This window comes from Clarias gariepinus, chromosome 22 (assembly GCF_024256425.1).
Source record: "Clarias gariepinus isolate MV-2021 ecotype Netherlands chromosome 22, CGAR_prim_01v2, whole genome shotgun sequence".
Lineage (NCBI taxonomy): Eukaryota > Metazoa > Chordata > Actinopteri > Siluriformes > Clariidae > Clarias > Clarias gariepinus.
The window spans coordinates 24,715,524-24,730,848 of record NC_071121.1 but is presented as its reverse complement, the minus strand read 5'-3'; the positions used below and the strand labels follow the sequence as shown (position 1 = coordinate 24,730,848).

Here is a 15,325-nt window from a genome sequence, read left to right as displayed (position 1 = left end):
CGTGTAAACAAACCTGTATACAAAAGTGCAGTCAGTATCTGTCACTGTATATATGAACATCAGGAGAAAATTAAAGGTACAACAAGAAAAAAAACAATTATAACAACGCTGAAAAAGTGTTGAAATTTTAGGAACCGTTGTTTAGCCATGAAATGGGATGGAACAAGAATGTTACACATGTGAAGAACCTGAGCAAACTGGGGTGATTAAGGAGGTGTTGATAAATAAGGGAATTCCCATTAGAGGGTAATGAGGAGTTTTAGAAAATCAGCTTAAATGTGTGTGTTGGTGTGCGTGTGTTTAAGTAAATTTCTTGATCAAGCGCAGTTTCAGGTATGCAATACTCAGGAATATGAAGATCATGCAGCTCAGAGCCTCGACGTTCTGCCACATGCCCCAGGTGGAGAACTCGATGCCCTGCTCCGTCAGAAACTCCTCTCCAGTCTTACAGGCGTAACTAGAGGTGTGCAGGGTGGACGTTAGATTGTTAAGTGAAATGCATTTTCATACTCAGTTTAAATACTACAATCGTTCGTCTTTTATATTCAAAAACACTGGTTATGGTCGTGTTTTATGCCATTAATTGTGCAGATTTTTAAAAAATTGTCATTTAACGATGAATTCAGTTTTCTTGCAAAAATAAAAAATTTGAAGAATAAAGTGTTAAAATGTGACTCCTTTAATAAAAGAGGCAGTTGTACAGTATGTACAGTACATGGATCAATTAGTCGTACAATTATGACTCCAATAAATAAAATTCCCCCCAAAAATTAGCAATTTTATTTAAACATTTTTGTTTTTTTTTTCCTAATAAATATTAAGACTTATAATAAAGTATTATCATTATTTGTATTATGATTTCCTTTTTTTCTCCTTATGTCATCAGATATGTTGAGTGAGTTCTTTAAGAAAATGTAAACTTTTCAATATAGTGCGACATTTGTGATACATAACTTTTTTTATTCATAATATCAGCTAATATTAATTCTTGAAATATTATGATGTTTTGTCAAAATTACTTTTATGTCTTTTTTTATTATCATTATTTTTAAGCAGTAGCCCTGAAACCATGTCATGTTATGTCCAATGTCTCTGTAAGAAATAATTTAAGTGCATGTCTCGGGTCTCGAGTTAACCTTTACACTCGGACACGTCATGCTCACGTGTTCACGTGTCTATTCGGAATGGAATCGTACGAGCATGAATCGACTACACCACTTAAAGAAAACCTTTTTCCTTGTATTATATTATTGCATAAAGTGCATCATAAGAACATTTTCAACTTGCTCGGCCTTTATTACTCTGTAACTCATCTTTTCGGCTTCTGGACGCTTGTAATTTTACACCACGTTAGCGTTTACCATCTGATCAGACACGTGTATCGTAGCGGTTGCACTGCTTACCTCGGGGGTTCGGTACCATTGACTCCAGGGAAACAGAATTTCAGCCCAACAAACTCGTTCACCAGGAGACCCTTAACACACAATCATCATCATCATCATCATCATCAATAATCATAGAATTAAAAAGACACTCTTGGCAATAAATGAATAGATAAATAGATTTTGTTTTAGAAAAGCGCTGATCTCTTTAGCAGTCCTAAAGTCGTATTTATAGTGAGGGAAATCCTGCACCCCTTCCTGATTGAATCCACTGTTGATATTTTTCACCATGTTGCTCCCTTGCCATTTCATTATGGGATGCAGCTACTGCCAGGAAGGCGAATATTTTCATAGAATTTCCTCCAGACTCCAACATGTTTTTTTTTCCCCACCACCCAAATTTACCAAAGGAAATGATCGTACTTTGTTCATGGAGCGTTCAAGTCAAACTGGGATTTTTGATTATGTAGATTCCCAGAACACATTTACAAAGGTTAAACCTCCCTTTATTTCTCTATATAATCCCCTGATACACCAATGCACTTATCCCCGTGTTTCACTAGAGCTTGGACACCATCAAGGTAGAGCATTTTCTCAGTACAACATGTGGAAATGTCTTGGAGCAAGGTCAGGACTGTACGGGGGACGCGGCAATAACTCCCAGTTAGTTCCTGAAATGTGCAAGAGCTGGTGCTGGTGAATGATTGTGCGTACAGTTTTCACAGACGGATACACGTCTTATCCGAAATTTCCGTTTCTGTATTTGTATTAATTTAAAATAAGGCATGTGTGTATTAGACTTAAAGCTAGCTCACGGTAAGGCCGTAGCGTGGAATGCTGAAGTATTTTAACCAGTTCAGCCAGTCAGCGATGCTCGGCAAGTTCACCAACAATCCTGAGAAAATCTAAAACAAAAACAATGAGAACAAAAACATCATGTACATATCTGTGAAATACTGTATATTTCTGTTAAATCTCGGTTTACGGGCAGGAAAAGTGCGACGTGAGCGTCCACAAGGTGCATCCTCACCATCATGAAGACGAAGGAGATGGTCATGTAGATGTTGGCAATGGCGACGACGTTCTGATCAGCCGAGATGGCCATCACCATGGATGTCGCCGTGTACGCCGTCATGGCCACGATGAACATGAAGAAAAAAAAGGACCCGGGGTCCGGTTTGAACCCTGGGCGAAAACACAGATGCCTTATATGTAAACAGAGCAGTGGGGGTGTGGGGGGGGCTGTCAATAAGGGGGCATTACTTATGCAGCAATCTATCCAATACTGCTACGCGATTGGCTGATTGAATAAATGTAACAAACTGATAGGTGTTCCTATTAAAGTGGCCTGGGAGTGTATACATAGTTTGTTTTAATTTGATTGGCGCTTTAAACATTTTAATTATTTAATTTTTATTGTTAAAATGCAAATGTACAGCAGGTGTGTGTGTGTATGAGAGAGAGAGAGAGAGAGTGTGTGTAGGTGTTTACCGATCATCCAGTAGGCCACCGAGCTGAAGATAATGGCTGGAAAGGTGCGCAGCGTGAGAATATCCGAGAGCAGCTTACACAGGAAGTACACCGAGATTCTGTAATAACCGCTAACGTACTCGTGGCTGTACAGAAAGTCAGAGAAGAGGAAGTGCTTTAGTACTGATGTAGTGAAATCTCTAACAGCTCGGCTCTAACTTGAAATGTCGTGGGTGAGGGCAGACAAAGCTAATGTACTAGAGATTATACCGAAGCTACTGGTTTATCATGATGTCTAAATCAGTAAACACGTCATGTTAATTTCCTGAGGGGCTGAAAGGCTCGTTGTCTCGCTTTCTAGTGACCACCAGCACCGTGCCACTTCTACGGGGGTGTAGGGTATTAAATCCCTGTTAGTTTCATCAGGGCTTTTTTGTGGTCCGAGGGTGCACCCGGTGCCAAAATAACCCGCAGAAGAGCAGAAACAGAAGTGTTTGGAGCGATACTCTAACAACAACGGATTCATCACTACGCGTATGGAACGGAAACATCCTCGATTGCCGACAGAGAAAAAGTTCAAAAGTTCCAACCATCAGCTGGAAAATTCATTAAAGTTTTGCCAGAAGTTTTGGAACATTATCAGGAAAAAGGTTCAACGATCAACAGTGCTCGTAACAGTGAGACGCTCAATGAGGAGCTAAAGCCTAAACTTCTGATTAAACGCAGAGGACTGATATCCGATAGCGAAGTGACGACAGCGGTGCATTTAGAGATCGCAGCTCAGAATAAAACTTTTTTTTTATGTTTTTTAATTACAAAGGCTTGTTCTTAGATGGACAAAGCGTATTGAAAAGCAGGGAGATTATGTAAAAAAATGTTTTTAAAAAATGATAATTTTTTTTTTAATTGATACTACAGCCAGACCACGGATAATTTTTGACTCATCCACGCATATTTCTGATTGCTAATTATATATAAACTGTCAGCTTTTTTTCCCCACTTACAGGAAGAGCTTGCGTTCTGTGATGAAGAGTTCAGCCGAGGACAGCGAGCCGAAACACTGGTTGGTGGTGATGAAGAACAAGGCACCCATCCTGTAACATGCAAACAACACAAAAGTCAGTGCAGAATCAAGCTGGAAGTCTTGCACTTTGTAATTATTATTAACTTTAAATGTTTAGATTATCCAGGATCTTGCATTTTATTTCTTATTGTTATCGCTCCTTATTGCTACATATTTCAGTGCCATCCTTAAGAAATATAGCTACCTTAACGTTTACTTTATACGCGTGTAACATTTGCCAAGTTAACAAATACACAGACGGAGAAGATTTCACTCTAACAAAATATTTCCCATTCGCCCTGACAGGAAGCGAGGGCATCAGCACGTCTTCCAAGCAAAAGCAACCAGGAAATGAGGCCACGATGTTAAGCGATTATTTATAACGTACTGCGTACATTCGGTGTAAAGTGTAAATTTCTAACTAAAGGTTCGCAAATTAAGCGCAGTACCTGTTTATATAGTAAATATTAGATGTACAATACTGTGCAAAAGTCTTGAGCTCCCCCCATCATTTATTTAAATTAAATTAAATTATGTAGATTATATTAAAGAAATAGGAACAAAAGTTTTCAAGCTCCAAAGTGCCTATAGATACAATTGAATAATTGGAGCAGCGACCTCATTTCCCCTCTCGTCTGTTCCAACGACTCAGCATTCAGCACCAGCAGTAAACTAATCATGCAGAATATAAAAAGATGTTGCGGTCATGATTCTTACCTGTTTTGAATTCCACTCATATCGGATGGCACGCTGAAAAAGATGGCACCAACAATCAGCGCTAAGAAAAGTGTCACACCAACCTGAGAAAAGAATCAGAGAATCTGTGTGTGTGTGTGCACGAATATATTTTTATATATCTACCTACACTGTACATTTATATACTGTAGGGGTTGGTCAATGAAACTGAAACGCCTGGTTTTAGACCACAATAATTCATTAGTATGGTGTTGGGACATTTTGCTCCTTTTGTGGCCAACAGCATCAATTCGTCTTGGGAATGACAGATACTGGTAAGTCCCGCACAGTAGCCAGAGGGAGTTTGAGCCATTCTTCTTGGAGAACAGCGTTCAGGTCAGTTTTCTGACTCGCTCCTCCAAAATACCACCTGTCAAACATCTGGTGACTGTGCAGGCCATGGGAGATGTTCAACTTCACTTTCATGGTCATCAAACCACTTTGTCACCAGTCTTGCTGTGTGTACTGGTGCATCATCATCCTGATACATGGCACCGCCTTCAGGATACAATGTTTGAACCATTGGGTGCACATGGTCCTCCAGAATGGTTCAGTAGTGCTTGGCAGTGACGCTTATCTAGCACAAGTATTAGGCCTAGGGAATGCCATGATATTGCAGCCCAAACCATCACTGATCCACCCCCATGCTTCACTCTGGGCATGCAACAGTCTGGGTGGTACGCTTCTTTGGGACTTCTCCATACCGTAACTCTCCCAGATGTGGAAAAGACAGTAAAGGTGGACTTATCAGAGACCAATACATGTTTCACAATGTCCACAGCCCAGGATTTGTTCCTATACTGTTAGCTTCACTAATACTGAAGTTTGGCATTGGCATGAGTAACCAAAGGTTTGGCTATAGCTCCCCGGTCATCTACATTCACCCTTTGAAACCCCCAGACTAACAGTTTTGGTGGAGACAGTAGAGTTGAGGTGCACATTTAATTCTGCAGTGAGTTGGGGGCAGCCGTGGTTTTATGTTTTTTGAATACAATTGGGTTTAGCAACCGGACATCCCTTTCAGACAGCCTCCTCTTAGGTCCACAGTTACTCCTGTTGGATGTGTTTCGTCCTTCTTGATGGTACGCTGACATTACCCTGGATAACGTGGCTCTTAATACATCACGAGTTGCTGTCTTGGTCACAGATGCGCCAGCAAAACGCACACCAGCAATTTGTCCTCTTTTGACCTCTGATATGTCACCACCAATAATGTTGTGTGCATTGCAATATTTTAAGCAAAACTGTACTATTACTCTGCTAATTAAACCTTCACATTCTGCTCTTACTGGGTGAATGTGTAATCAATGAAGATTGGCCACCAGGCTGGTCAAATTTAGCTATAAAACCCTCCAACACTAAATTGACCAGTGTTTCAGTTTCATTGTTCAAGCCCTGTATATATCCAGACACGGTATATAAAGCGCCTCACCTGAGCGAAGGAGGTCTGTGGGTTGAGCATCAGGTTGCGGAACGTCCTCTTTAGCACCCACTTGAACTGGTGGCAGAAGGAGGTCTTATAGGTGATGGTGCGTGATTTGGGCCGGTCGTCGTACTTGCGCCCCTGCGTGATTTGCTCCAGCTCGTCTCTGGTCTGCTTGTAGTACGACCACTGCTTGTACTCCTGCACCAACCGGTCCTCCATCGCCTGACAGCTGGATCCCTCTTGCTCAAGATCCAGCTCTGACGTACACACACACACATGCAAATGATCAACACACCTTCAACACTTTAAGCAATTAATCTGTGCATGTGTCCGTATGAGGGAGGTTTTATATACCATTCTCGTATTGTTTTTCCTGAGACAGCGCACTATAGTCTCCATTAATGACATCTAGGAAGAAGTCCGCGGGGTTGTTATGGGGTTCACAGGTGAAGCCTAAAAACCCGACAAGTGATGTGTACAGTACGAGAGCCTTTTGACATATTCTGATTTGATGATCTACATCTGTGTAGGTGTGTGTGATGACGCACCGATGTCGCTGAAGTATTCGAGTGCGCTCGGAGCAGGGCCGTGGTAAACCTGTTTCCCCGAAACCAGCAGAGTGAGTGTGTCGAACAGCCGGTAAATGGAGTAACGCGGCTGGTGGATGGACAGGATAATGGTCCGGCCGTGATTGGACATCCTGCATGGCAAGAGGGTGTGTTCATACATAGATATCATACACTGACTAGGTGAACTCGTGCGATTATGTGTATGCGTGTCTACCTCTTCAGCAGGGACAGTACAGAATTAGCCGTGCTAGCGTCCAGTCCAGTCGTCGGCTCATCCAGGAAGAGGACGGACGGATCTATAATGAGCTCCATGCCGATGTTGGTCCTCTTTCTCTCGCCGCCTGAAATGCCACGGATCAGCTGCGTGCCGACCTGTCAAACAGGCAATCATAGAGAGCCACTGACAATCAAAGCACCGCCCCTTTAAACCTGTCCTCAGGCCTGCCTGAAATAAAGGTGGTGCTGTTGAACGTGTGTGTGTGTGCAGTATATCCAAACCATTAATCAGCTAGTTTCGTTCATCCAGACTCCTCAGATTAGTTCTGCTTTCCATTGTTTCCTTTTAGCTGACTGTATTTTTAAGTGTGCATGTGTTTCGCCTACCCGTGCGTCAGCTACTTTAGTCAGCCCGAGCTCTTCAATCAGTCGCTCAACTTTTTCATCTTTCTCCTTCTGACTAATGGACATCGGAAGCCTCAGCGCTGCCGAGAAGCGCAGATTCTCCCTGACTGTTAGTGTTCCCATCACCACATCATCCTGCACACGCGCACACACACACACACATCAAATGGATTGACAAAGTGAAACACATTAGGAAAGAGAGAGAGAAAATAAATATTTTTACAAAAAAATGTATATTCAATATTCTCAATTATCCTTAACACTCAATATTCTATAAGATGAAGCAAGAGGTCATTTAAAAAAATCTGCAGCTTTACACGTTTTATCTTTCGTATACTAATCAAGTAAACCAATGTGTGGTCATTTTGTCTAGACGGGCTTGCAGTGCATTGTGGGTAACATGCATTTACAGGCACTTAGTCATCCACCGTTTTAGTCCTGCGATAATATCTACTCTGACATGTTCTTTAATACATGACATTTTAGCAACAAGGTCAATATTCTAGCATTTTCCATGGATAGCATGGAGTTAGCGCGCAAAGCTAACTTGCTAACCTTGCTTTAGCGCAATCAGGTCAGGATTACTATAACAAATTGCTTAGTCATGGTTGATGAAAGCGTATGCGATATAAAAGAAATTAGAAACGCTGAGTCATCCTATCACTGCATTTATCAGAGACTTCCCCTTTAACAGATTTTATGACAGGAGGCAGTTCCCTTTAAGCAAATGTCACACGCACACACTGGAAAACATCGTCCAGCATATTTATGGATTGTGTAAAACATGACAGGGCTAAATCAAAGCACAGGTCTCTGTGTGAGGAAAACGTGAGATGGACGGAAGCGATATGGCGAATGCTGGAACGTTAAGAGGATGTGATAATGCAAAGTGTGTGTATGTGTGTGTGTGTGTGTGAAAGAGAAAGAGGGAGTCTTTTACTAGGCCTATAGTAAGCTAATAGAAGATTGGTACTTTTGATACTTATGTATATTTCAAGCTAAATACTTTTGTACTTTTACTATAAATAGAGGACTTCTACTTTTACTTATTTAACATCTTACCTAGGATATCTCTACTTCTAAGGATGTGTGTACTTTGCCTACATCTGCATATGATATAATCAACTTGCGTGTACGTACCTGCACTACATATCCAGACAGACATTTAAAGTTGGGCGGCTGTGGTGCACCATCTATCAGAACCTCTCCAGTTAGTCCGTGCGGATCTTTCCGTGCGGCCAGCACATCCAAAAAACTTCACATACACACACACACACACACATATATATATATACTGTATATTAGTGCTACAACAAAACTCCAACATGAAAAGCAAACCAAACTGCCCCACATCACACACAAATACAACCGTCAAAACTTACGAGGATTTTCCGCTCCCTGTGGCTCCCAATATGGCGTTCATTCCTGGCTTCATAATTCCACTAGACAAGGACAAAAAAGCAAAAAAAAAAAAAACACACATACGAGCGTTGTCACCACCATAATCATTATCTCAATCATCGTATTCACCACTTTCAAGGTCATATACTATGAACTATGCCATCTATACTGTACATGTTGTTTAGTGCTCTGCTAAAAAAACCTTTAGTTGTCCTGAGTACTCTCTGCTAATGTGCGTCGCAGAGAAGTAATTATAATCGAGTGCATGTAAGATAATTAGTGTCCTTTGTACCTTATTATTACAATTCTTTATAACAACAACTAGGGATATTTTAGGGATTTGAGTCAATAACACCCTTAAAACCAAGTCCAAATGTCGAAGTTACTCTTTGTACTGTAGCAAACCAACAATCTGTAACGCTAGAAAATTACCTTGCAAAAATTACGATGGGGCTTGTGAAAGTCATCGCAAAACATCATTAGTGTCAATTGAAGTATTTGACAGCTAAAATTAGCAGCGTAGTTTTCAAAGTCGTTACTGGAAATCTTTTATATTACTCAGTTTCAAAAAGAAAAAAAAACAGAAAAAACATTGGTTGTGTAGAGGGAAAAAAAGATATTGCAATATATTGCAACACAAGCTAAAGACAAAACTATTCTGTAAAAATGACTCGCCACATCCCTCTTATGATTACACAAAAAGCTGATTCATGGTAGAGTTGTTGAAGTTAGCATTTAATTTGAGGAGTCTGATGTTGGCTAATGACCTATTATGAGGCGCAGACTAAGGTTATTGACCTCAGAAACTTGGGGTCAGTGACCTTTTAATGGTTCTCAACTATGTTCGTGGATGTTTAAGTGTTTTCTCAGCTCCATGCACACCTGAATAAAACATGTGTGATAAAACTGACAACTACAATGTTCATGACAAGGGGTCCACCAGCACAGGCACACCATGGTCCTGCACTGCAGTCTTACTAACCTTATGAGGACCTTTCACGTACACAATTATTGATATTAATTATTAATTCTAGGCTACGTGTAAATCTAAACTGAACTTTTGCTGCAGTATCCAAGAGGAACTCTTTTCTATGTTTCAGTACATATAAAAGAAGCTACAGTTTTGGAAACCGTTTCCCCTACATGGACCAGCCAAATGTCCCCACAATGTCAAAACTTACAGGAATTCCAATACTTACACACATCTGGTCTGGAGTTATTAACAAGCAGACATCTTTAGCTATTTTCTTCTAGGTCAATAAAACCTCAACGTTTGTATAAATTGATAATCTTTCTCACAGCTCATGTACACAATAGTGTGTGTGTGTGTGTGTGTGTGTGTAATTTGACTTTTATTCATGTTTCAGACACTTTTCATAACCCTCAGCAGGAGAATTTCCATTTTCTATTGTTCGCTTTTATCTTTTGTGCAAAGGGGAAACATATACAATCACCGGTGCGTGTTGTGTTTTTTTATTGTGTGTGAACGCCTGAATAAGCAAGAGTGTGTGATGAGCGCGTTCTCACTGTGAGGGTCTCCATGACTTTGGTTAAAGTCACGTATATTCCATCTTTGTGTAACTATATTTACACAAGGAGCTGTTTTTAATGCCCTTTGTACAGCAATTTAAGACAAGGCCTTGCCTCACATCTGTTTCCCACAGACACACCCACAAACACACACACACGTCTGTCCCCAAGCCCTTTAAAACTAAACCATAAATTTCAGTGTAATTGTTTATTAATTTTGTAATGACCTTTTTTTTTAATATTACCTTTTCATGTCGCAAAACATTTGTAGAGAGAGAAATGTATAAACCAGAGAGAAATGTATAACCCTTGCTATTTGGCTTTTATTGTCTCAAGTGTTCCAATTGGCACTGTAGCCATAATTACATTCCCCAATTAGCACCGTTGCTCTTCATTAGCACTGTTGCCTCAGCTCTCTTAATTAGCACTGCATTACAGGTCTCCTAGCTAGCACTGTAGCACTTACAATATTTCAACACTGGCACTGTAGCCTTCATTTTTTTTATCTTAATTAGTATAATAAAATTATATTACATAAGTTAGCACTGTAGCATTTATTACTTTATCTCAGTTAGCATTGTAGCCTTAATTGATTTCTCTTAGTTATCAATGTAGCCTTCATTACTTAGTCTGTTACTATGGAATATGCTACTATAGCACTTCATTAGCACAGCAGCATTTATTACTTTTTTTCTGTTGACACTATAAGATTTTATTATTTTATCTTGGTCAGCATTGTAGCCTTTATTACATGTTTGCCTCAAGCCTTCATTACCTAATCCGTGTTAGCACTGTAGCCTCCATTACCTAATCCCTGTTAGCACTGTAGCCTCCATTACCTAATCCCTGTTAGCACTGTAGCATCCATTACCTAATCCCTGTTAGCACTGTAGCCTCCATTACCTAATCCCTGTTAGCACTGTAGCCTCCATTACCTAATCCCTGTTAGCACTGTAGCCTCCATTACCTAATCCCTGTTAGCACTGTAGCCTCCATTACCTAATCCCTGTTAGCACTGTAGCCTCCATTACCTAATCCCCGTTAGCACTGTACCCTTTATTAATTAATCCCTGTTTTATTAAATTTCATTACATAATTTCACTTAGCCCTTTAGCATTCATTTCATAATCTAAATTAGCACTGTAGCCTTCATTACATTTTCCTCAGTTAGCACTGTAGCATTTATTACCCTTTTCTCAGTCAGTAGCCTATAGATTTTTAAATCTCAGCACTGTAGAATTCATTACTTAATCTAAGTTAGCACTGTATTATTATGTTTTCCTCAGTTAGCACTGTAGCCTTCATTACTTTATCTTAGTTAGCACTATAGAATTTCAGTACTTTCTCTCATTTAGCGCTGTAGGCTATGTTGTTTGTCCTAGAGAGCTGAGGTAATGTAGGCTACAGTGCTAGTTCTGTACCCTGTTATGGCCTCGGCTCTTCTAATTATTTCTATAAGGGTGAACTGTTAGACCTCGGGTAATTAAGTCTCACAACTGCCTCCAATAATTAAAGCTAGCGACTGATTGAATTGAGAGAACTTAAAATGCCTTCTTTCCAATAAAATATGTAGTCTTGGTTATTTTAATTCAGTAATTTTGTTAAACATATTAAACAATATTTTGAATAATAGTGTATTCCTGACCAATTTTCTGAGCTTTATTTAACGCACTATGTAAACAACTCATTGTGTGCCACACTTTAGCTCTCAGCAGGAAAGTGTAAAAGTGTAAAATCGTGTGAAGTTTAAGGTCATAACATAGCTGTTGCTTTGAACATGAAGGTGTGGTCCGTTCGTGTTATACAACCTGCTGTTTTTCGTGAGACCTTTACCTCAGTTCCTCTCTTATCACACAAACATTAATTACATCAATAAAAAATACGCTTTGTGATGACTTTGAGCTCTTCTGCCTCGAAGCTACAATATACAAAACAATTCTCTTGTGAAACATTTTACTCAATGGGAGTTTTAAGTTTAAATGTTGGGATCAAAATCATTGTGAGATATCGGGAAGAGAACTCACTTGAGGTCGATGAGGATGTTTTTACGGGTCTTCTTCTGTTTGCAGAGGAACCCGGTCTTGCTTTTGACGCTGTAATGGATGTTGTGGAAGCTCACCGTAGCTCCAAAGCCTCCTCTCTTCATGCTGTCCATCTTTTTCTTTTCCGGCATCCTGAAAAACACCCATCTTCATCAACGAGACAAATTAAATAATTACTTCATCAATGTGCGCTTGTTTAAAACCCCCGTGATTAAACAGTACATTCTTTTATTTCATTATGTAAGGAATGAAACACATGGCCTAAAGTATCTTTTGCACCAGGGCTACAAAGCTAACATTTATCTCTGTCTCTTCCATCCACAACCCAGTCTATAAACACAGCAGTTGGCTGAATTTCATAACCATGTGCGTGATAATGTGTTTGCCATGTAAGATTGGTACAATAAAGTTTCTCTACTGCGACCAAAGAAGTTTATTACAAGGGGCAATCAAATCAACCTGGGACTTCTGATAACAATGCAAAGTAACACTACACAGTTATGAGTAAAAATTCCCTTTATTTAGCTACACTAATGCGCTAATCCCATTGTTTCACTAGTGCTTTGATTTCATTAAGCTAGAAAGTTTTCTCAGTACAACCGAGCCATGATTAGGCTGCCTGCTTCATGTCAGAAACACTGGCCTCCCAGGAACTCCTTTAATAGCCCAAATATGTGGAAATGGCTTGGAGTAAGGTCAGGACTAAACAAGGGATGTGGAAATAACTTCCAGCCGAGTTCCTGTAACTAACAAGTGGTGCTGGTGAATAAACGTGCGTACAGTTCACAATGACAGACGCATCTCTTCCGCAAAGTTGCTGACAAGTTATCCGTAGACTTTTAAGGATCAGTAGTTCCACTTGCTGATTGTTTGTGGGAACGACTGCAGTGGGCTTCGAGCCATCTTGGTCAAGATTGCCATTCATGGATGTACGACCTTCTTTAAAACGCTTGCACCATACTGTGCTTGAAGTCTTTCGTAAATGTCAATCACTTTCACGTCTTCATTTACAAGAAATTTTATCACACGTCTCGATTTGACTTCTGCACAAACGCAAACATTCTGTGAAATGAGTCAGATGTAATATGTATAGGTTTTTCTGGGACTTTTTTTGTCATCAGTACCACAATATCTGTAGGCATTCTGAGAGTTTTACGCAACCATTCCGTTATTGGTGGATTTTAAACTCTCGTCATAGCAGTGCTTACTTTTAGATTTTAAATTCAATTCAACTGTATTTGTATAGCGCTTTTAACAATTGTCATTATTGCAAAGCAGCTTTACACAATCAAGAGAATTATTTAAGTTTGTATGGAATGTGAATGTTTGGCAAGGAAAAACTCCCCGAGATGGCAATAAGAAGAAACCTTGAGAGGAACCAGACTCAACAGGGAACCCATCCTCATTGATCTGCATTCATACTCTACAATCACACCCGACCCCAAGGGAAACTGGAGACTCCTTTCACAAACCCGCTCCTTGTGTTTCTTATCTACGAACGTTATTACTAAATTTGTTTTTAAAAACGTGTTCTGCAATCTAGTGGAAAAACTATTTGTGTTCCCCTGACCATCACTACCATATGCTATCTAGAATTAAATAGAGTTTTATTTGTATAGCGCCTTGAACCATAGTCATTGTCGCTGTGGAAAATCGCAAGAAAAATTAGGGAGCGTAATGAAATGCGTAAGAAAATATGCATGAATCAAAACGATCAGATTGTCCCTGATAAGCAAGCCGAGGGCGATGGTGGCAAGGAGAAACTCCCAGAGATGGAAATAGGAAGAAACCTTTGTATGCTGGAGCTTTACAATTTTCCCCTTTACTGGAACTAAGAAGATCAAACATGTTCCAGCATGAAGATACATACCCCAGGGCACCAAGCCAGCCTTGAGAAAAGAAGAAGAAAAAAAAAGACATCCTTTGCCAAGGTTAGCTCAAAAAACCATCCAACCATCCTGTCATCAGTGCCTGATCTCACTAAATCTCTGACTGAATGAACTCCAAAATCTAGTGGAAAACCTTCCCAAAAAATAGAGATTATAGTAGAAAAGGATGTCTTTAAACAAACAAACAAACAAAAAACCATCTTTGTAAATGTTGCATTGAAATGAAGATCATTACTGGAAATCCTTTGTGTGCGTGTGTTTTTTTTTTTTTTTTTGTAGGTATAGTTTTTTTTCTTTTTTTAAATGGGAAGAAAAAAAAAACAATGAACGTAAAAGCAAAATGGCGCGTGCTTTAATAATAGTGCACGACTTAGTGAGGAAATATTAATAGAAGTGATTGGAATGTAAAGCTTACCCGCCGCCTCGTGCTGCTGTGTCCTCCTGGGATTCTCTTAGAAAACCATAACGGGAAACGGAGCGCGCGCGGTATTAGACAATCGCTCGCACGCACGCACACTGCAGATGTGCCCGAGACTTGCGCGAGACGTTCAGACCTCACGAAACGTCTCGCGCCGACTATATAAGTCGCGGGGGCCACGTGCTCAGGATATAGGAGGGATTAATGCATAGGTTTGATGAAGCGTAGGTTTTTTTACTTCAATCTGTTGGTCCTTATTTGGCAGATTCGTGGTTACACAACTAGGTCAGGATGCGTGCATGTGCGCGTGTATGTGAGTGTGTGTAAGTGTGTGTTTACTCTTCCTGGACTCTGATCTCATAAAGTCTCATCTGCAGCCTCCGAATTTCCGCGTTGTAACCCGTGTCTCCCGATTTTTAAACCCTTCCTTCATGATTCCACCAAAGCACCAACCGACAATAATAACGGTAGCTTGTGAATCAGCTGGATTCACGTTTCAGCGGGAAGTGCAGTAACATTCCATGACGTCATTTTCTACAAAAGGATTTCTGACAGAAAAGTCAAGTCATGATTGGCCATTATGCCTAACAGTAACTGTAACAATGTGCGATGAAATGCAATACGTCACTTTTATCACCATAAACATTGCAGTGGTGATCAGTGATTGGTGGGAAGCGATGATGATCAGTGATTGTTTGTTGGTAACAAGAGCAAACAGTAATTGGTCGTTTTGGACAATGAGAATCCCTGATAGGTCATTGGGAATGATGGTGAAAGGT

General features: G+C 40.1%; 1 protein-coding gene across 1 annotated transcript; it reads right to left on the bottom strand.

The window, feature by feature from the left end:
- Positions 1-260: 260 nt before the first annotated feature.
- abcg2a (ATP-binding cassette, sub-family G (WHITE), member 2a) lies at positions 261-14,853 on the bottom strand. Its single transcript, XM_053481801.1, has 16 exons — positions 14,544-14,853; positions 12,222-12,371; positions 8,649-8,708; positions 8,407-8,521; positions 7,249-7,401; positions 6,860-7,017; positions 6,625-6,776; positions 6,431-6,529; positions 6,083-6,333; positions 4,633-4,715; positions 3,857-3,946; positions 2,874-2,998; positions 2,413-2,567; positions 2,198-2,287; positions 1,404-1,474; positions 261-457 (listed from the first exon to the last, which is right to left on the bottom strand). The coding sequence occupies exons 2-16, from the start codon at positions 12,368-12,370 to the stop codon at positions 301-303; spliced, it is 1,908 nt and encodes a 635-aa protein (XP_053337776.1). The 5' UTR covers position 12,371; positions 14,544-14,853; the 3' UTR covers positions 261-300.
- Positions 14,854-15,325: the final 472 nt, after the last annotated feature.